The sequence below is a fragment of the Sphaeramia orbicularis genome, chromosome 7 (genome assembly GCF_902148855.1).
Source record: "Sphaeramia orbicularis chromosome 7, fSphaOr1.1, whole genome shotgun sequence".
NCBI lineage: Eukaryota > Metazoa > Chordata > Actinopteri > Kurtiformes > Apogonidae > Sphaeramia > Sphaeramia orbicularis.
Window position 1 is genome coordinate 11336577 of NC_043963.1, and position 21387 is coordinate 11357963.

The window sequence follows — 21387 nt, forward strand, 5'->3', positions numbered from 1 at the left end:
GCTCCAAATGCAGCTGTAATATGAATCCCAAACCTCATACCTCAGGAGTAAAACAGTGACAGGAGCCATTTTCCTGCACAGTGGAGTAAAGGATCTGAATACTTCTCCCACTGCTGTTAATTACCAACACATGATCGATACATCCTTTCCGCTGCTGGGTGTAAATGTGTGAATGATGCCGGAGTAGACGTAAAGTACTTACGAGTATTTTCCCATCCTCCTCACCACAGCTATCACTACAGCGATGACGATGATCACTGCCAGCAGAGCGCCGATTACAATGCCCACCACCTGGCCTGAGCTGAGCCCCTCTGAGAGGAGGAAGAAGAATATTAAGAAGGAAGGGAGAAGGGAAGAAGAAGAAGAAGAGGAAGGAGAAGGAGAAGAAGAAGAAGAGACAAGAGAAGGAAAGAAGAAGAAAGAAGAAGGAAGAAACGAGAGGAGAGAAGGGGAAGAAGGAAGAAGAGAAGAAGAAGAAGAGAAAGAAGAAAGAGAAGGGAAGAAGAAGAGAAGAGAAGGAAAGAAGAAGAAGGAAAAGAAGAAGAAGAAGAAGAAGAGAAGAAGAAGAGAAGAGGGAAGAAGAAGAGAGAAGAAGAGAAGAAGAAGAAGAGAGAAGAAGAAGGAAAGAGAGAAGAAGAAGAAGAGAAGAAGAAGAAGAAGAAGAAGAAGAAGAGAAGAGAAGAAGAAAAGAAGAGAAGAAAAGAGAGAAGAAGAAGAAGAGAAAGAAGAGAAGAAGAAGAAGAAGAAGAAGAAGAAGAAGAAGAGAAGAGAAGAAGAGAGGAAGAGAAGAAGAGAAGAAGAGAAGAAGAGAAGGAAGAGAGAAGAAGAAGAAGAAGAGGAAGAAAAGAAGAAGGGAAGAGAAGAAGAGAAGAAGAGAAGAAGAGAGGAGAAGAAAGAGAAAAGAAGAAGAAAGAAAGAAGAAAGAGAAGAGAGAGAAGGAAGGAGAAGAAGAAGAGGAAAAGAGAGAGGGAAGAAGAAAGAAGAAGAGAATGAAGAAGAAGGAAAAAAGGAGGAAGAAGAAGAAGAAGAGAAGAAGAAGAATAGGAAAAGGAAGAGACGAAGAAGAAGGAGAAGAAAGAGAGAGAGGAGACGATACAAGAAGAACGAGGAGGACAGAAGACGGAAGAAGAAGAGGGAGAAGGAAAAGGAAGACGAAGAAGGAGAAAGAAGCGACAAGAAGAAGAGAACGAAGGAGAAGAAGGAGAAGAAGCAGAAGAAGGAGGAAGAAGGAGACAAGAAGAAGAAGAAGAAAAGAAGAAGAAGGAGAGGAGGAAGAAGAAGAGGAAGAAGTAGAGGGAAGAAGAGGAAGAAGAAGAAGAAGAGGGAAGAAGAAGAAGAAGGGAAGAAGAAGAGGAAGAAGAAGAGGAAGGAGAAGAAGAAGAAGAAGAAGAAAAAGAAGAAGGAGAAGAAGAAGAAGAAGAAGAAGAAGAAGAAGAAGAAGAAAAGGAAGAGGACGAAGAGGAAGAAGAACAGACATTTAACATCCAAACACTCACGTGTGGCATCTATCTATCTATCTATCTATCTATCTATCTATCTATCTATCTATCTATCTATCTATCTATCTATCTATCTATCTATCTATCTATCTATCTATCTATCTATCTATCTATCTATCTATCTATCCAAAATGGCTGTCTGTCTGTCCATCCATCCATCCTATATGGCTGTCCATCCATCATCCAACCTTCCTTCCATCCATCCATCCTATCTTCTCTTACCCTCTTCACCATTTTCAACCACCACTCCTTCTTCTGCCTCTGCCTCAGCTACAGCCTGTGTTGGTTCTGGTTCTGCCTCTGGTTCTGCCTCTGGTTCTGCTGGTTCAGGGGCTGCCGTCTCTACAGCGGGGGCTTCGGTGAGCAGGACTTCTGGTCCTGCGGTGACGGCGGGAGGACCTTCTGTCTCCACGACTGGGGCCTCGGTTTCCACTGTTTCTTCGGCAGCCGCTGGTGCCTCGGTTGCGGCGACTTCTGTGGCGAGTTCTTCAGGGGCGGCGGGGGGGTCGGTGGCGGGGGGATCGGTGATGACGGTGAGCTCGACGGGAGCCTCCGGGGCGTCGGTGGCGTCGGCGGCTTCGACGACGGCCTCCTCTGGTGCAGCTTCAGTGGCCGTGACGTCAAGCTCTGCAGGGAGTTCTGTGGGGCCTGGAAAGAATCAGGGAGGTTTAGAGCGGGGTCAGATACGTTTACAAGCACTTTTAGAAATGTGTTGATGCAGCGTTGGACTTGTGAATAGTTTTTAGTCGTAAAGTTCATGTTACACGTGCTGCTACAAAAATCTGAAAAGGTTGTGTTGAAGGTTTCCAATAATGACACAAATACGACTGGAAATGATATAAGTGAAGTTAAGACAAAATATACCGACAAATAAAACAATATCACTGATGAGAAACAATAAAAGGTTCAATATTTTACAATCTGCGATGTTTGGATGTTTTACACACTGCAAAAATCTAAATCTGACCAAGTGTATTTTTCTCATTTCTAATCAAAATATCTCATTACACTTAAAATAAGACATAATCACCTACAGAGTAACTTTTCAGTGAGATATAAGAACTTATTTTTAGTTTTAGTTCAGGTTCCACAAACAGACCAATATGATCTGAAGTAACTCCATTTTTCTAGGTTCAACTGGACTAGTGTTGCATTTTTGAGGCAAAACTAGTCCAGCTGAACCTCGAAGAACTGCCGAAAAGAACAATGACCAGGACAAATGAGAAATTGAATGAGAAAATTTTCTTATTTTAGTTCTAAACTCTAAATTTTTAACAATATTATACCCATTACCAAATGTTTGTGTAACATTCCCTGGAAAAAATCTAAATCTGACCGAGTGTATTTTTCGTATTTCTAATCAAAATATCTCATTACACTTAAAATAAGACATAATCACCTACAGAGTAACTTTTCAGTTAGATATAAGAACTTATTTTTAGACAACTGATCTTGAAAATATTATTTCAAGAAATCTTACCAAGATCATTTTCATTTGTTCCATTGGTATTTTTTTCCTTGAATTAAGCAAAAAAAAAAAAAATCTTGAATTAAGCAAAAAAAAATCTTGAATTAAACAAAAAAAAATCTTGAATTAAGCAAAAAAAAATCTGCGAATGGAACAAGTGAAAATGATCTTGGTAAGATTTCTCGAAATAAGTTCTTGAAGCTCTATTGTCTAAAAATAAGTTCTTATATTTCACTGAAAGTTCCTCGATAAGTGATTATGTCTTATTTTAAGTGCGATGAGATATTTTGACTAGAAATGAGAAAAATACACTTGGTACGATTTAGTGTTAGTGCTAGGGTTAGAAAACTGAAGAAAAAGTGTCTTTTTCAGTCAAATCTCTCATTAACTGATCATAAACCCAGTGTGTCCATCCACTATCATTGATAAACTCTGTAGGTTTTACTGGTGTACCAATGTTGTAGAAGATGACAGTGTTTCCATGGTAGCTACGGAGCCTCTGAACATCCAAATGGGTCATATCTGATGACCATGAAAAGACGACAAACTGTATTTTACACCAATTATTTACATGTATCTTTGTTTTCACATCAAATTTCATAATATTTTTAGACGAACACCTGTGGATTGCATGGATTTTGTATTTTGGGAGCCATAAAAAGCCACTGATGCTAAATATCATAAAGAAAATAATACAAGGCTGATAGTTGAACCAGTGACTAATCATTTCCTAAAACTATGGAAACAGTCACTTTTGCATTGACCCTCAAATTACGCAAATATAACTTGTGCATAAAAATTTACCTAATGGAAAAACGACAATTTCGCCAAAACTCTTGTTTTTCGATTAAAAGTTTTAGCACTGGCAAGAGGTGGTTTTTTGGGCATAGCGCAATTGGTATATCACGCAAAACTGCAATGGAAAGATCTTTTTCCGCAACTAGAGTCACTTGCATTAAAAAAAACAAACAAAAACAAAACGGTAGCTACGGAGCCTCTGAACATCCAAATGGGTCATATCTGATGACCATGAAAAGACGACAAACTGTATTTTACACCAATTATTTACATGTATCTTTGTTTTCACATCAAATTTCATAATATTTTCAGACGAACACCTGTGGATTGCATGAATTTTGTATTTTGGGAGCCATAAAAAGCCACTGATGCTAAATATAAAGAAAATAATACAAAAGGCTGATATTTGAACAGTGACTGATCCTTTCCTAAAACTATGGAAACAGTCACTTTTCCTATAAGTTGTGCATAAAAATTTACCTAATGGAAAAACGACAATTTCGCCAAAACTCTTGTTTTTCGATTAAAAGTTTTTGCACTGGCAAGAGGTGGTTTTTTGGGCGTGGCGCAATTGGTATATCACGCAAAACTGCAATGGAAAGATCTTTTTCCGCAACTACAGTCACTTGAATAAAAAAACAAACAAACAAACAAACAAACAAAAAAAAAATTTTAAAAGAAATATGTTGCAGTATGTGTGGACACACCAGGAACCCGAATCATTTTTTAATTTAGTACGAGATAGAAGGGTAATATATAATAATAATTAATATATCTGTAAATCAACACGATATGTATATTCGTCGCCATGTTTATGGAATGACTTCTGGTGTCATCTCGCAATAATAAATAATCAAATCATCGCATTTGACATGGACTTATCGGATTAGTGGATCAACAGGTATGAAACAGTTTAGATCAGTAGATGGTTTTGGTCGTCAGCAGCTGTTTTGGGTCTTTATGGGTTAAGAGACATATTAAGTTTAGGAATAAATGTCACATGGCGTAGGAGAGTCCCCTGTTGGGAGCTAAAAGGTCTAAGTGGACATGCTAAACGTTTAGATTCCTCTGTGACACCGTGACGTCTCGACTCGACCTTTCCACTTTCTCACATTCTCTTGTAACCCCATCGCCAGCAGCCGGCTGACGTGACAGCAGGACCGCCGCACCCATGTGACTTCATACCATCCTCCCCTCCACTCCTTGGCCCTCCCGACCCCACCCCTCCATCCTGTCTTTAATGCGCAGTGTTTGCGCACTGGCATGCCACATCCTCTGCCTCATTTCCTGTGGAGGGAGCCGCCGCTGCAGCCGTCGGCGTGAGAGGAGAGGCTTCACGAGGCTTGTTAACCCTCAGACACTTAACATGTGCTCCCGCTGAAGGGTGGGGTCAGTGACAACGTCTGATCGTGAGAGAAAAACCACAACTGGGAGAATTCCTATGTGCTTGTAACACAATCTCAGGAAGAGGCTGCATCTACTCAGGGACATCTGATAAAGCGCTGCAAGAAATGCCAGCGCTGTTGTTTCAAAGCATCTATAACTTTTATTGTGTAAAGATGTTTTCATCATTTGCACCATGTGGGATTCATTCTGCTTTTCAGTTAATAGGATTATGTTTTCAGGTTTAGTTAAAGGTTCAATAGAAAAGTAAGTTTGGACCCTTTCCGGTTGTGGGGGAAAAAACTGAATTACAGTCAACGGCAAGAAATAAATCATGTTTTGATTCTGTTTCTATCATTTCCATCATTTACACATATGATGTTTGACAGTTTAACAGATAATTTAAAGGTAGGGAAGGATATGTTTTCCTGGAGAGTTTTTACTATATTGCTTAAAATCTCCTTCACACCTCGACTGCAACCAATTAATTAAATGCTCTAACACAAAAATACAACATTTTTAGTCACTTGTGGAATGGACAGGACTGAAAAAACACCATCCAATCATTTTAATCGGCCCATTGAAATGATTGAACGGTGATATGTCAGTCAAACTCAGCTGCCATTTGTCCCCCCCCCCCTCTTCGCGCACAAATCGCACATTCTCAGAGGCTTGGAGCACTTGCACAGGAAACAAAACCAGAGCCAGAGCTAGTGAATCGACACCGAGCAGTAATCGTGAACTCTCTGGAACAAGCATTACGTGTTCCGGTACTTTGGAGGCGTGGCTTAGGGGGGAAAGTCTGAAGAAAGGTGTTTGGACTTTTGAATTGTGTATTTTCAAAACATAGCTTGCTCAGAAAGGTTTTCCAGGATCTCCTATCCTACCTTTAAGTCAATAAAGTCACAATTTGTGGAAAAACTGTTGAACTTTCAGAGCCAGAGCTAGCAAATTGATGCTGCGCAGTGCTCGTGAACCCTCAGGAACAAGCATTGCGCGTTCTGGTACTCTGGAGGCGTGGCTCCGGGGGGAAGTGTGAACAAAGGGGTTTGGAGTTTCAAATTGTGTATTTTCAAAATGTAACTTGCTCAGAAAATTTTTCCAGGATCTCTTACCCTACCTTTAAGTCAAGAAAGTCGCAATTTGTGGAAAAACTGTTTATCTTTTAGAGCCAGAGCTGGTGAAATGACGCTGCGCAGCACCCGTGAACCCTCGGGAATAAGCATTGCGTGTTGGGGTACTTTGGAGGCGTGGCTTCGGGAAGGAAGTCTGAAGAAAGGGGTTTGGACTTTTGAATTGTGTATTTTCAAAATGTAGCTTGCTTGAATCGTTTTTCCAGGATCTCCTCCCCTACCTTTAAGTCAAGAAAGTCACAATTTGTGGAAAAACTGTTGAATTTTTAGAGCCAGAGCTAGCAAATTGATGCTGCGCAGTGCTCGTGAACCCTCAGGAACAAGCATTGCGCGTTCCGGTACTCTGGAGGCGTGGCTCCGGGGGGAAGTGTGAACAAAGGGGTTTGGAGTTTCGAATTGTGTATTTTCAAAATGTAACTTGCTCAGAAAATTTTTCCAGGATGTCTTACCCTACCTTTAAGTCAAGAAAGTCGCAATTTGTGGAAAAACTGTTGAACTCTCAGACGGTGAAAATATAATGACTAAACATTGAAAAGTCCACAGTCTGTTCAGAGTCACTCTCTGCCTCTGGAGCTTAAACATGACCATACCTGTGGTCATTTTCACCTCTTTTAATACATTCTTGTAGACTGAGCTCAAATCTATTGAGGTAATGGTCAACATGTGTTACCGACATGTATCACGTACAACAAGAGATGTAGTCCATTCAGCTGTTGAACACAAAAGTAGAAATTTCCAACAAACAAACTGACTTTCTTGACTTGTAATTATGTTTATGCATTTGGCAGACGCTTTTTCCCAAAGCGACTTACAGGGGAAAACCAATCAAATCACTCAATCAATCAAATTTTATTTATATAGCGCCAGATTACAACAAAAAAGTTATCTCATGACACTTTATATATAGAGTTGGTCAAAACCAGACTCTAAGCCAAGTGACAGAAACCCAACAGAATCCTCCAGGAGCAAACACTTGTGACTGGTGATGGACATATGTGTAAATAGCGTCAATATTCAATGAGGACTTTAAAAAATATGTTTCTTGTCTTTAACCACCATTCATGAGGTTCAGGGGTAGGACGTTGGCTTTAACAACGGCTTATATGGAGTTTAATTGAAGTCTATTATATTTGTTGATGTTAGCTGATAGTAGTTCAATCCTTCAACAAAATATCCAGTTATCGCAATCCTAACATACATTCCAAAAAGTGAGGAGCTGAGAGAAGATTTTTTTGCAGAAAGACTCAAGGAACATAATATTGATGTAGACAGTTGATTCATTAGCATAGAAATAAATAAGAATAAGTTTAACACAACTGGTTAGAAGACAAATGATATGGGCTTTTCTACGGCCAATGCTGATTTTTTAAAAATTTGGTCAGCCAATGGCCGATATCTACAGCCAATTTTTGAGGCCAATATTTAAAGCCAATTTTTTATTTATTGTTTTTACATAACATTGACCATGAAATACAATGAAAACACTCAGATAATTAAGATTTTTATGTAAAAATGAAATTATTAATACATGTACACATAGTACTCTTTTAACATTTAATGAATTTAAAGTGCTGCCCACACAGGTGCCTGATTAATCCGTGTATCATTCGTTCTTTTCGTATTCAATTGAGAATCCACAATCGACAACAACTCGTTTTTTGATATTTGACTTTTAATTTGTACACGAATAATGAAATAATGAGTAATTTTTTCATTTTCCGATTGTGGATTCTCAATCGAATATGAAAAGAACAAATGATACACAGATTCTGATCAAATATCTTATAACATTTTTTACTACTGATCAAATATTGGCTTTCAAAAAAAAAAAATCAAGGCCGGTATTGAAAAAAAATCAATATATCGGTCTACCTCTACAACTGGCTACCAACTAAATCCGTGTATCATTCGTTCATTCGTTTTTCAATTTAAAACCAAACATCTAAAACCAAAATAACGACTTGTTTTTTTAGTTTTCATTTACAAAACCAGAATGAAAAACTGAAAACGGTTTCTTTTTCCATTTCCCAATTTTGTGCTCAAATGAAAAATGGAAAAAACGGATAACGACCGTTTCATCCGATTTATCTATTTTCAGTATAGGTAAGTTGTCTGACCCGGAAGTAGTCATTACTAGGGAGAAAATAAACAAACGGAATCATGGCCGGACTGGGAATATTTTGCTATAAGTAAGTAGCTGTTTGATACGTACAGAAGCATATTGCATTCACAGAAAAAAATTAATTCGGCTCTGTTTTTCTGAATTAATTAATTCAGAAAAACAGAACCGAATTTTTTTTTTTTTTTTTTTTCAGAAAACAGTATCTTGTTAATTCAGAAAATTCTGTTTATTTTTTCCCTAGTAATGACTACTTCCGGGTCAGACAACTTAACTATATTAAAAATAGCTAAATTGGATGAAACAGTTGTTTTCCGTTATTTCCATTTTTCATTTGAGCACAAAATTGGGAAATGGAAAAACGAACCGTGATCCAATTTTCATTGTAGTTTTGAAAATGAAAAACAAAAAAAACGAGTGGTCTTTTTGTTTTTTTAATTGTTGGTTTTAAATTGAAAAACGAATGAATGAACGATACACGGATTCAACTAAAATTAAATGTACGTACACAAGTAAATCTTACAATTTGAAAACTATAAAAGTACTGATCATCACCTAAAATCGATCTTCATATGCGTACTTTCTATCAAACATTTTAGGTCGTTTTCCGTTATTTCCATTTTTCATTTGAGCACAAAATTGGGAAATGGAAAAACGAACCGTTATCCGTTTTTCATTGTGGTTTTGAAAATGAAAAACAAAAAAAAACGACTGGTCTTTTTGTTTTTTTTTTATTTTTGGTTTTAAACTGAAAAACGAATGAATGAACGATACACGGATTCAACTAAAATTAAATGTAAGTACACAAGCAAATCTTACAATTTGAAAACTGTAAAAATACTGATCATCACCTAAATTCGATCTTCATATGCGTACTTTCTATCAAACATTTTAGGTCATTTTCTGTTATTTCCATTTTTCATTTGAGCACAAAATTGGGAAATGGAAAAACGAACCGTTATCCGTTTTTCATTGTGGTTTTGAAAATGAAAAACAAAGAAAACGACTGGTCTTTTTGTTTTTTGGTTTTAAATTGAAAAACGGATGAATGAACGATACACGGATTCAACTAAAATTAAATGTAAGTACACAAGCAAATCTTACAATTTGAAAACTATAAAAATACTGATCATCACCTAAAATCGATGTTCATATGCGTACTTTCTATCAAACATTTTAGGTTTTGCTAGTCTTTTAGAGCGCTCTGTACGCTCTCAGTTCAACTAGAGGCTCCACTTCGCATAAAGACATGTCTTTACCCTCATGTCTTTCATCAAGGCCTGGACTATGAAGCAGCTTGGGCTCAACCTAATCATTTCCCTCCAATAACCAAAGCTCCATCTCCCCACGTTCAATATCCTCCCGGCCACAACTGAAAGTTTAGCCTGGACAGCGCTGCTTCAAAATTAAGGAGGTAGATTTCAGCGTGGCACCAAAATTACGGTGTACGCTTAACTTTCCACTGACAAGATGTTGGCTTGAATCACTTCTTCTGCTCGGACATAAAAAAAAAAAAAAAAAGGAAAACTTTTAAATCTGCCTGAAACTTTCTTTCTCTCTCTCTCAAAAAAAAAAAAAAAAAAAAAAAAAAAAAACAGGAACAAGAGTGTCTAAACTTAGCGTCTGACATCATTCCCTCTCCATCTCCGTTTGCTTTATTTGCTCTAAATGCTTGAAATAATAGAGAATACTTTACAATGTTAAAAATAACCATGAATGGACTACCAGATATTCCTAGTAACTGTGCTGGCTTGTGCGTTCATTAGCAACAGGCCGGGTAAATATAACAAAACGTTTGTTCCGACTGCGGCTCGAGTACTGAAGGGGGTTTTCAAGCTCGGACTGTTTGTTTGGGACGTCTGTAAGTGATGATAAAACGGTCTGTGCTTCACTGAGTATGGCCTTACACTATGTGTAATCACCCCCTCAACTCCCACTAACAATTGTTTCATTATGTGTACAGTTCCCACAATTAGCTCCGAGTAGTGTTTCCTCCCCACTGTGCTGACTGTCCTGGGTTAATACAGCTGCATTAGTGAGTAAGCCAGGAACACCGCTGTGGTCGACATCCCCTCGTCTTTCTTTTCCTTTTAATCAGCTCGTCTTCCTTTACACGACTCTGCCACTCCCTAAGGACGAGGCCGTTAAAAACCTCCGAGAAGCCACGATCCCCAGAGAGGAATAAAGAAAGGAGTTTCAGAACCAAAAAGATGAAGAGAAACCCACATGTTTTGTCTTCTACTTGACTTTATTAGCGGTGTTTACCGAGGTTATTATCGAAAACTAACGAAATGACGCAAACTAGAATTGTAAACACATTTTTGTTAACTGAAGTAAATAAAAACTATATAAGAAAAAAATAACTAACTGAAACTGTAATGTGTGTTTACAAAACTAACTAAAACGTATAAAAAATCGGGATAAAAATTCCCTTCGTTTTCGTCTTTGTCAACGTCGGATTGATATAAAATCGATCGAGCAATTTTAGCTGCTGGCACCATATGATATTTAACGGTCCGTCACTTCTTGTCACTTGTGGTTTAGAGTCGTCTTCTCGTCCCCTCTCTACCTGGAAACATGGAAACTAAAGTTGGGAGAAAGCCGTGAAGAAGATAAAAGATATAAAGAAACTAAAACTTAACTAAAACTAAGCATTTAGAAAATAACGAAAACTAATAAAAACTAGCAAACCTGCTCTAAAAACTAATTAAAACTAACTGAATTAGAGGAAAAAAAAAAAGTCAAAACTAAATAAAACTAAACTATAATGAAAAATCCAAAACTATTATAACCTTGGTGTTTACATGGCCCCTGATATTCCATTAATAGTGTTTTTCAACCTTGGGGTCACCTGAAAGTTCTAGTAATCGATAGAAAAAATGTAAATAAATCACTAATAAAAATATTTTTTTAAATTATTCGATGTATATTTCATTATAATTAAAACACCACACATTTTTCCTAATAAAAATCAAGTTCAAATAAAATGCAGGATATAATATCTGAGAGGCAAGGTTATTATCGTTAACGAAAACTAATGAAGTAACGACAACTAGAATTGAAAAAAACATTTTCCTTAACTGAAATAAATAAAAACTATAATTATAAGAAAAAAACAATAACTAACTGAAACTGTAATGTGTGTTTACAAAACTAACTAAATCGTATAAAAATTCGGAATAAAATTCCCTTCGTTTTCGTCTTTGTCAACGTCGGATTGATATAAAATCGATCGAGCAATTTTAGCTGCTGGCACCATATGATATTTAACGGTCCGTCACTTCTCGTCACTTGTGGTTTAGAGTCGTCTTCTCGTCCCCTCTCTACCTGGAAACATGGAAACTAAAGTTGGGAGAAAGCCGTGAAGAAGATAAAAAATATAAAGAAACTAAAACTTAACTAAAACTAAGCATTTAGAAAATAACGAAAACTAATAAAAACTAGCAAACCTGCTCTAAAAACTAATTAAAACTAACTGAATTAGAGGAAAAAAAAAAGTCCAAACTAAATAAAACTAAACTATAATGAAAATACAAAACTATTATAACCTTGGTGTTTACATGGCCCCTGATATTCCATTAATAGTATTTTTCAACCTTGGGGTCGCCTGAAATTTCTAGTAATCGATAGAAAAAATGTAAATAAATCACTAATAAAAATATTTTTTTAATGATTCAATATAGATTTCATTATAATTAAAACGCCACACATTTTTCCTATTAAAAATGAAGTTCAAATAAAATGCAGGATATAATATCTGAGAGGCAAGGTTATTATCGTTAACGAAAACTAACGAAATGACGAAAACTAGAATTGAAAAACATTTTCGTTAACGGAAATAAATAAAAACTATAATTAAAAGACAAAAACAATAACTAACTGAAACTGTATTGTGTGTTTACAAAACTAACTAAAACATAAAAATTATGGATAAAATTCTCTTCGTTTTTGTGTTTGTCAATGTCGGATTGATACGAAAGCGATTTATTTTGCTCTAGCAGTTTTAGCTAGTGGCACCATACGGTTCGTCACTTCTTGTCACTTGTGGTTTAGAGTCATCTTCTGGTCCCCACTCTACCTGGAAATATGGAGACTAAAGTTGGGCTAAAGCAGCAGAGTCCTGTCTGGGATTTATTTGAATACAACGGTGAAGAAGACAAAAGATACGACAAAACTAGAATTAATACTAAAACTAAACTAAAACTAAGCATTTAGAAAAAAATGAAAACTAATAAAAACTAGCAAACCTGCTCTAAAAACAAATTAAAACTAACTGTATTAGAGAAAAAAAAAGTCAAAATGTAGTCTAATCTAATGTAGTGTAATATAATATAATATAATGTAGTGTAATCTAATGAAGTGTAATATAATGTAATCTAATATAATTTAGTGTAATGTAACATAATGTAATGTTGTGTAATGTAATGTAATATAATGTAGTAATGTAATCTAACCTAATGTAGTGTAATGTAATCTAATCTACCGTAATGTACTGTAATGTAATGTAGTATAATGTAGTGTTATCTAATCTAATCTAATGTAGTGTCATGTAATCTAATCTAATGAAATCTAATGCAGTGCAATGTAATCTAATCTGATGTAATGTAGTGTAATGTAATCAAATGTAATGCAGTGTAATGTAATGTAGTGTAATGTAATCTAATGTATTGCAATCTAATGCAATGCAGTGTAATGTAATCTAATGTAGTGTAGTGTAATGTAATCTAATGTAATGTAGTGTAATATAATGCAATATAGTGTAAGGTAATGTAATGCAGTGTAATGTAATGTAATCTAATGTAACGCAGTGTTAATGTAATCTAATGTAATGTAGTGTACTGTGATCTAATGTAATCTAAAGTAATGTAGTGTAATGTAATCTAATGTAATGTAGTGTAATAAAATGTAATGTAGTGTAAGGTAATGTAATGCAGTGTAATGTAATCTAATCTAATGTAACGCAGTGTTAATGTAATCTAATGTAATGTAGTGTACTGTGATCTAATGTAATGCAATGTAATGTAATGTAATCTAAAGTAATGTAGTTTAATGTAATCTAATGTAGTGTAGTGTAATGGAATGTAATCTAATGTAGTGTAATGTAATGTAATCTACCATCCGTTTCTTTAGTATACATATCCATAGTCCTTCTGTGGTTGGTCTGGTGTCACATACTGCAGATGTGTTTAATACTTAAATAAACCCCTCTGTTTACTCTTCGGTCATTAAGGACTCCTGCCACCTTTGGCATTTTACATCTGACTCAAACATTTCAAGGACAATCTGTCTAAAAACAGACATTCTGTTGCTTTTACAGTTGACCTGTGATGTCTGTTTCTGAGCAGACATGTTTCTTTGTGGGACAGCTCAGCCCACACCACCTATCAGGAAAAAAAAAAACACACAATGCACAGTGTGACGTGGTGCTTTCATCCATTTAGAGTCTCGATCCTCCTGGTACAAAATTTTGGGTGGTGAGCTCAGGTCAGATTACCCACAATTACATCATTCTGACCACATGCACGCTCTCAAATCCATTTCCTTGAGAAGCATGAGCTCATTGTACGACTCAGCGAGGCCTAGAAAAGTCAATATTACACGTGTTTATGAGTGTGGATGGAAAGCTGATGCTGTTCAATTCACTCTTATGCTGTCATTACCCTATTTTTTATGTTTCCTTTCACCACCATGTTGTTTAAAGCTGTTTAATTTTGCAAAAATAAAGGAAAAACAGGTTAACTTGCTAATGTAGTCAAGTATATTAACATGACTGGGTCTGAGTGTGTATCGCTGAATATTTTATGGCATCGGTGAAAAAAACGAGGCAAGCAACGTTGGATTTTTTTTCCTTCTTCCTGCTCCTGTTTTGGTCATGGAATGTGTATGAGTTTGTGTTACAGCGTATTAACTATTTCTGGAATTTCTGGATGGAAATTATGCACGAAATGAGCTGAAAGTCATAAATCTGAATGTGAATGTATGAAAATGGAGGCAGAAATCCTCAAGAGATACATATATTCAAGAAAAAATGTTGTTTTTGGTCAATCTTTGATCAAGATTTCCCCTAATATGGGAAAAAAATACAGTATAATCACCGTGACAGGATGCTTTTTTTGTAAATATTATGTAAACTTGAACTATATTGTGGTTGAATGTATATAAACTGTTGCATGATAGACTTTTTAAACATTTAATTTGTTAATTTTTTACAGTTTTTGCTAAAGTTTTTAACTGAAATACTACTGTATTTAATGACAAATAAAAGACAAATTTAAGTCTGAGCTATAAATACTGATCTTATTTTTAACATTATCTGAACAAACAGTGACTTTTCTGTATTTATTCATCTACTCAATCACTCATTAGTTGAATATAATATGAATGTAGATGAATGCATATATTCAAGAAAAAATACTGTTTTTGGTCAATCTTTGATCAAGATTTCCCCTAATATGGGAAAAAAATACAGTATAATCATCGTGACAGGATGCTTTTTTTGTAAATTTTTTGTAAACTTGAACTATATTGTGGTTGAATGTATATAAACTGTTGCATGATAGACTTTTTAAACATTTAATTTGTTAATTTTTTACAGTTTTTGCTAAAGTTTTTAACTGAAATACTATTTAATGACATAAATAAAGGACAAATTTAAGTCTGAGCTATAAATACTGATCTTATTTTTAACATTATCTTAATAACAAATAGTGACTTTTCTGTATTTATTCATCTACTCAATCACTCATTAGTTGAATATAATATGAATGTAGATGAATGCATATATTCAAGAAAAAATACTGTTTTTGGTAAATCTTTGCTCAAGATTTCCCCTAATACAGAAAAAATACAGTATAATTACCATGGCAGATGCTTTTTTCGTGAAAAATATGTAAACTTGAACTATATTGTGGTTAAAATGTATATAAACTGTTGCATAATACACTTTTTGAACATTTAATTCATTCATTTTTTACAGTTTTTGCTAAAGTTTTTAACTGAAATACTATTTATTGACATAAATAAATGACAAATAAAGGAAATTTGAGTCAGAGCTACAAATACTGATCTTATTTTTAACATTATCTGAACAAACAGGGACTTTTCCGTATTAATTAATCTACTTAATCGCTCATTCGTTAGTTGAACATCATATGAATGTATGAAGACGGAGATAGAAATCCTCAAGACATACATATATTCAAGAAAAAATGTTTTTAGTAAATATTTGCTCAAGATTTCCCCTAATATGGGAAAAAAATACAGTATAATCACCGTGACAGGATGCTTTTTTTGTGAATACTATGTAAACTTGAACTATATTGTGGTTAAAATGTATATAAACTGTTGCATGATAGACTTTTTGAACATTTAATTTGTTAATTTTTTACAGTTTCTGCTAACGTTTTTCACTGAAATACTATTTAATGACATAAATAAATGACAAATAAAGGAAATTTGAGTCTGAGCTATAAATACTGATCTTATTTTTAACATTATCTGAACAAACAGTGACTTTTCCATATTTATTCATCTACTCGATCACTCATTTGATTGTTGAATATAATATGAATGCAGATGAATTCATATATTCAAGAAAAAATGTTGTTTTTAGTAAATATTTGCTCAAGATTTCCCCTAATATGGGAAAAAAATACAGTATAATCACTGTGACAGGATGCTATTTTTGTGAATAATATGTAAACTTGAACTATATTGTGGTTAAAATGTACATAAACTGTTGCATGATAGACTTTTTGAACATTTAATTAGTTAATTTTTTACAGTTTTTGCTAAAGTTTTTAACTGAAATACTATTTATTAACATAAATAAAGGACAAATAAAGGAAATTTGAGTCTGACCAATAAATACTGATCTTATTTTTAACATTATCTGAACAAACAGTAACTTTTCTGTATTTATTCATCTACTCAATCACTCATTAGTTGAATATAATATGAATGTAGATGAATTCATATATTCAAGAAAAAATGTTTTTGGTAAATATTTGCTCAAGATTTCCCCTAATATGGGAGAAAAATACAGTATAATCACCGTGACAGGATGCTTTTTTCGTGAATAATATGTAAACTTGAACTATATTGTGGTTAAAATGTATATAACTGTTGTATGATACACTTTTTGAACATTTAATTTGTTAATTTTTTTACAGTTTTTGCTAAAGTTTTTCACTGAAATACTATTTAATGACATAAATAAATGACAAATAAAGGAAATTTGAGTCTGAGCTACAAATACTGATCTTATTTTTAACATTATCTGAACAAACAGTGACTTTTCTGTATTTATTCATCTACTCGATCACTCATTCGTTAATTTAATATAATGTGAATGTATCAAGGTGGAGGTAGAAATCCTCAAGAATCATCAATCTTTTCTCAAAAAAAACCCCCATATTTTAACATAATAAGGAAATAAATGCAGTTTGTTACAATATAATCACCATGACAGGACTGTTTTTTTTTTTTTTTTATGAATACTGTGTAAACTTTAACTATGTTGTGGTTAAAATGCATATAAACTGTTGCATGATACACATTCTGATCATCTAATTTATTCTTTTTTTTTGCATTTTTCACAAAGGTTTCTAACTGAAATGAGATTTATTGACACAAAATAGTCTGTAGCATAAATACTGACCTTATTTTTTGACATTATCTAAACAAACAATAGCTTTTCCACTTGTTCTACTATATTATCTACTATATTATCTATATTATATATTATCTACTGTATTATCTACTCAATCATTTATTAGTTAGCTGAGTATAATGTAGATTTTATACTAATGTATATTTTTACTCATAAACTTATTACTTAAATTATTTTTGACGGTATAATTATTCTAGATTTTGTTTTATTGCAGTGTATATAGTGTATATAGTGTTTATAGTGTAATGTAATCTAATCTAATGTGGTGTAATATAATATAATCTAGTGTAATGTAATGTAATCTAATGTAATGTAGTGTAATGTGATCTAATCTAACGTGGTGTAATGTAATCTAATCCAATGAGGTGTAATGTCATCTAATGTGGTGTAATGTAATCTAATCCAATGTGGTGTAATGTAATCTAATGTAGTGTAATGTAATGTAATCTAATATAATGTAGTGTAATGTAATCTAACGTAGTGTAATGTAATGTAATATAATCTAATGTAATGTAGTGTAATGTGATCTAATCTAATGTGGTGTAATGTCATCTAATGTGGTGTAATGTAATCTAATCCAATGTGGTGTAATGTAATCTAATGTAGTGTAATGTAATGTAATCTAATATAATGTAGTGTAATGTAATCTAATGTAGTGTAATGTAATGTAATGTAGTGTAATGTAATTAATCTAATGTAGTGTAATGTAATATAATCTAATGTAATGTAGTGTAATGTAATTAATCTAATGTAATGTAGTGTAATGTGATCTAATCTAATGTGGTGTAATGTAATATAATCCAATGAGGTGTAATGTAATCTAATGTGGTGTAATGTAATCTAATCCAATGTGGTGTAATGTAATCTAATGTAGTGTAATGTAATGTGATCTAATATAATGTAGTGTAATGTAATCTAACGTAGTGTAATGTAATGTAATATAATATAATGTAATGTAGTGTAATGTAATTAATCTAATGTAATGTAATCAAATCTAATTTGATGTAATGTAATCTGACGTAATGTAATGCAGTGTAATATAATCTAATGAAATATAATGTAGTGTTATCTAATCTAATCTAATGTAGTGTAATGTAATCTAATGTAGTGTAATGTAATATAATCTAATGTAATGTGGTGTAATGTAATTAATCTGATGTAATGTAATCAAATCTAATTTGATGTAATGTAATCTAACGTAATGTAATGTAGTGTAATGTAATCTAATGTAGTGTAATGTAATATAATCTAATGTAATGTAGTGTAATGTAATTAATCTGATGTAATGTAATCAAATCTAATTTGATGTAATGTAATCTAACGTAATGTAATGTAGTGTAATATAATCTAATGAAATATAATGTAGTGTTATCTAATCTAATCTAATGTAGTGTAATGTAATATAATCTAATGAAGTGTAATCTAATATCACATACAGAAGCTTGAATGGACGAATGTTGCGCAGGATGAAGGAGTGACTGAACAAAAAGGGCTGAGTGAGAACATTGGTAGAAAAAGGTGGAGGAGGCCTTTCGGAGCAGCATAAATAAAAGCTCGGAGGAGAATGAGGAGTTGGGGAGGGACGCGGCGGTGGACGGAGCGAGACAGGAAAGGAGGGAGTAGCAGCTCCATCCATTACGATCACTATCAGCTGTCAGCCAGGCCCCGCATGGATGTGTGTGTATGTGCTCATGTGTGAACGCTGCTGATTCAGAGCCGCGTGGAAGCGAAGGGTGGGCGGAGACGGCGGCGTTAGGGAGGACGAGCGTCTCCACCTTATGAGTCCAAGAATGTTTTTATGGTGTTGGAGGAGAAGGGGGGGGTAGTAGTAGTAGTAGGCAGCTCCAGTGGTGTAGTGGGTCTACTCACAATAGTTGCTTTTTCATTGACCCTCAAATTGCGCAAATATAACTTGAGCATTAAAATTTACCGAATGGAAAAATTTTGCCAAAAGTCTAATTTTTCATTTAAAAGTTTTTGCGCTGGCAAGAGGTGGTTTTTCATGTGTAGCACAAATGGTATATCACACAAGTATGCAATGGAAGGACCTCTAGAGATACATCCATCCATCTATCCATCCATTTTATATGTCCGTCATCTATCTGTCTATCTATCTATCCATCCATCCATTTTAAATGTCCGTCATCCGTCCGTCCGTCTGTCCATCCATTTTATATGTCCGTCATCTATCTATCTATCTATCTATCTATCTATCTATCTATCTATCTATCTATCTATCTATCTATCTATCTATCTATCTATCTATCTATCTATCCATCCATCCATCCATCCATCCATCCATCCATCCATCCATCCATCCATCCATCCATCTATCTATCTATCTATCTATCTATCTATCTATCTATCTATCTATCTATCTATCCATTTTATGTCTGTCCATCTATCTATCTATCTATCTATCTATCTATCTATCTATCTATCTATCTATCTATCTATCTATCTATCTATCTATCCATCCATCCATCCATCCATCCATCCATCCATCCATCCATCCATCCATCCATCCATCCATCCATCCATCCATCTATCTATCTATCTATCTATCTATCTATCTATCTATCTATCTATCTATCTATCTATCTATCTATCCATCCATCCATCCATCCATCCATCCATCCATCCATCCATTTTATATGTCCGTCCATCTATCTATCTATCTATCTATCTATCTATCTATCTATCTATCTATCTATCTATCTATCTATCTATCTATCTATCTATCTATCTATTTTAAATGTCCATCATCTGTCCGTTCGTCCGTCCGTCCATCCATCCATTTTATGTCCATCCATCCATCCAACCATTCATCCATCCATTTTATATGTCCGTCCATCCATCCATCCATCCATCCATCCATTTTAAATGTCCGTCATCCGTCCGTCCATCCATCCATCCATCCATGTCCATCCATCCATCCATCCATCCTATATGGCTGTCCATCCATCATCCAACCTTCCATCCATCCATTCATTTTGTCTGTCTGTCTGTCTGTCTGTCTGTCTATCTAATCAGAGACAGCAGTGAATCCTGGCGCAGTAGGGTGGGTCATGGCTTCACCATTGTAGATACTACTGAATGGTGTACATCAGGGGGGTTAGAAGCGGGTAAACGCAATGCTGACGGAAAAATAAGTGGGTATTCTCTGGACTACACCACTGGGCAGCTCCCACCCAACCTACCCACCCCCCCAAGCTCCCGCCCCTGCCCATGCATTCTATACAGTGAGATGGAGTCAGCTGTGGAGATCTGAGATGTAAGGGGCGGGGCTTACACAGGAGACAGGTCAGAGTGGAACCTTCTCAGCCGCTCTTATCAAACACCAAACATCTCCGTTTTTTTTTTTTTTTTTTTTCTTTTCTTCCCCTCTTCGATGCAGCATCTGGACTCCATCACCGGTGGCACAAACTCGAACCACCATCAGATCTGAGCGGGGCTTTAATCTCAGACCTAACAGGTCAGATTAAATTCCTAAAACCTAATGAATCAAAGCGAGGATGACAAGAAACGCAGCCTAAATAAACAGATCGTACCTTCTAAATCTCGTCCTTCCAAACAAACGGATGAAAAATGCGACACCCCTGACCTTTACGGATGCAACAAGTGAGCCTCTAAATGTATTTCTAATCTAGGTAACCTTCAACTCCCACATCATAAAACACCCACCCTGTTGTGTAAGTGTTCCTTAGTCAGCAGCAGCTCTCTTTTTTTTTTTTTTTTCCCTTCCTTACTTTTTCTTACACCATGTCTCACACTGCAGCACACGTAGGTGCTATAGAGATGAGACATTTGTGTTGGACACTCACACAGACGGCAAAAACTGAAAGTAATAACGAGAATATCCTCCCGAGACCCAGAAAGTAAAAGTTTGGGCTTTTTTTTTTTTACATTAAATATGATTGGAAATGACATAATGCAGCACAATAAGTGTATCATTCATTTTTTTCATGTTCATTTGAGAATCAACAATTGGAAAATGAAAAAATGACGTTATTTCATTATTCGTGTACAAATCAAGGTTATAATAGTTTTGGTTTTGTCATTTTTTAGTTTAGTTTTATTTATTTTTGACTTTTTTTCTCTAATTCAGTTGGTTTTGATTAGTTTTTAGAGCAGGATTGCTAGTTTTTATTAGTTTTCTGTTGTTTTTGTTTTGTTTTTGTTTTTTGTTTTTTTTTATAAATGCTTCGTTTTAGTTCAGTTTTAGGTTTTTTTTGAGATCTTTTATCTTTCACGGTGTCGTATTCAAATAAATCCCATGCAGGACTCTGGTGCTTTCTCCGAACTTTAGTCTCTGT

At 34.7% G+C, this 21387-nt stretch overlaps 1 protein-coding gene across 3 annotated transcripts in view; it reads right to left on the reverse strand.

The window, feature by feature from the left end:
- Positions 1-21387, reverse strand: part of LOC115422869 (translation initiation factor IF-2-like) — a 38135-nt gene that overhangs the window by 8873 nt on the left and 7875 nt on the right. For 2 of the 3 annotated variants that reach the window (XM_030139475.1, XM_030139473.1), the window contains exons 2-3: positions 1722-2147; positions 203-311 (exon numbers count right to left, since the gene is read on the reverse strand). In XM_030139475.1, the coding sequence (XP_029995335.1) occupies positions 203-311; positions 1722-2147 (535 nt within the window). The remainder of the gene's footprint in view (positions 1-202; positions 312-1721; positions 2148-21387) is intronic. The other variant, XM_030139474.1, reaches the window with a different exon arrangement.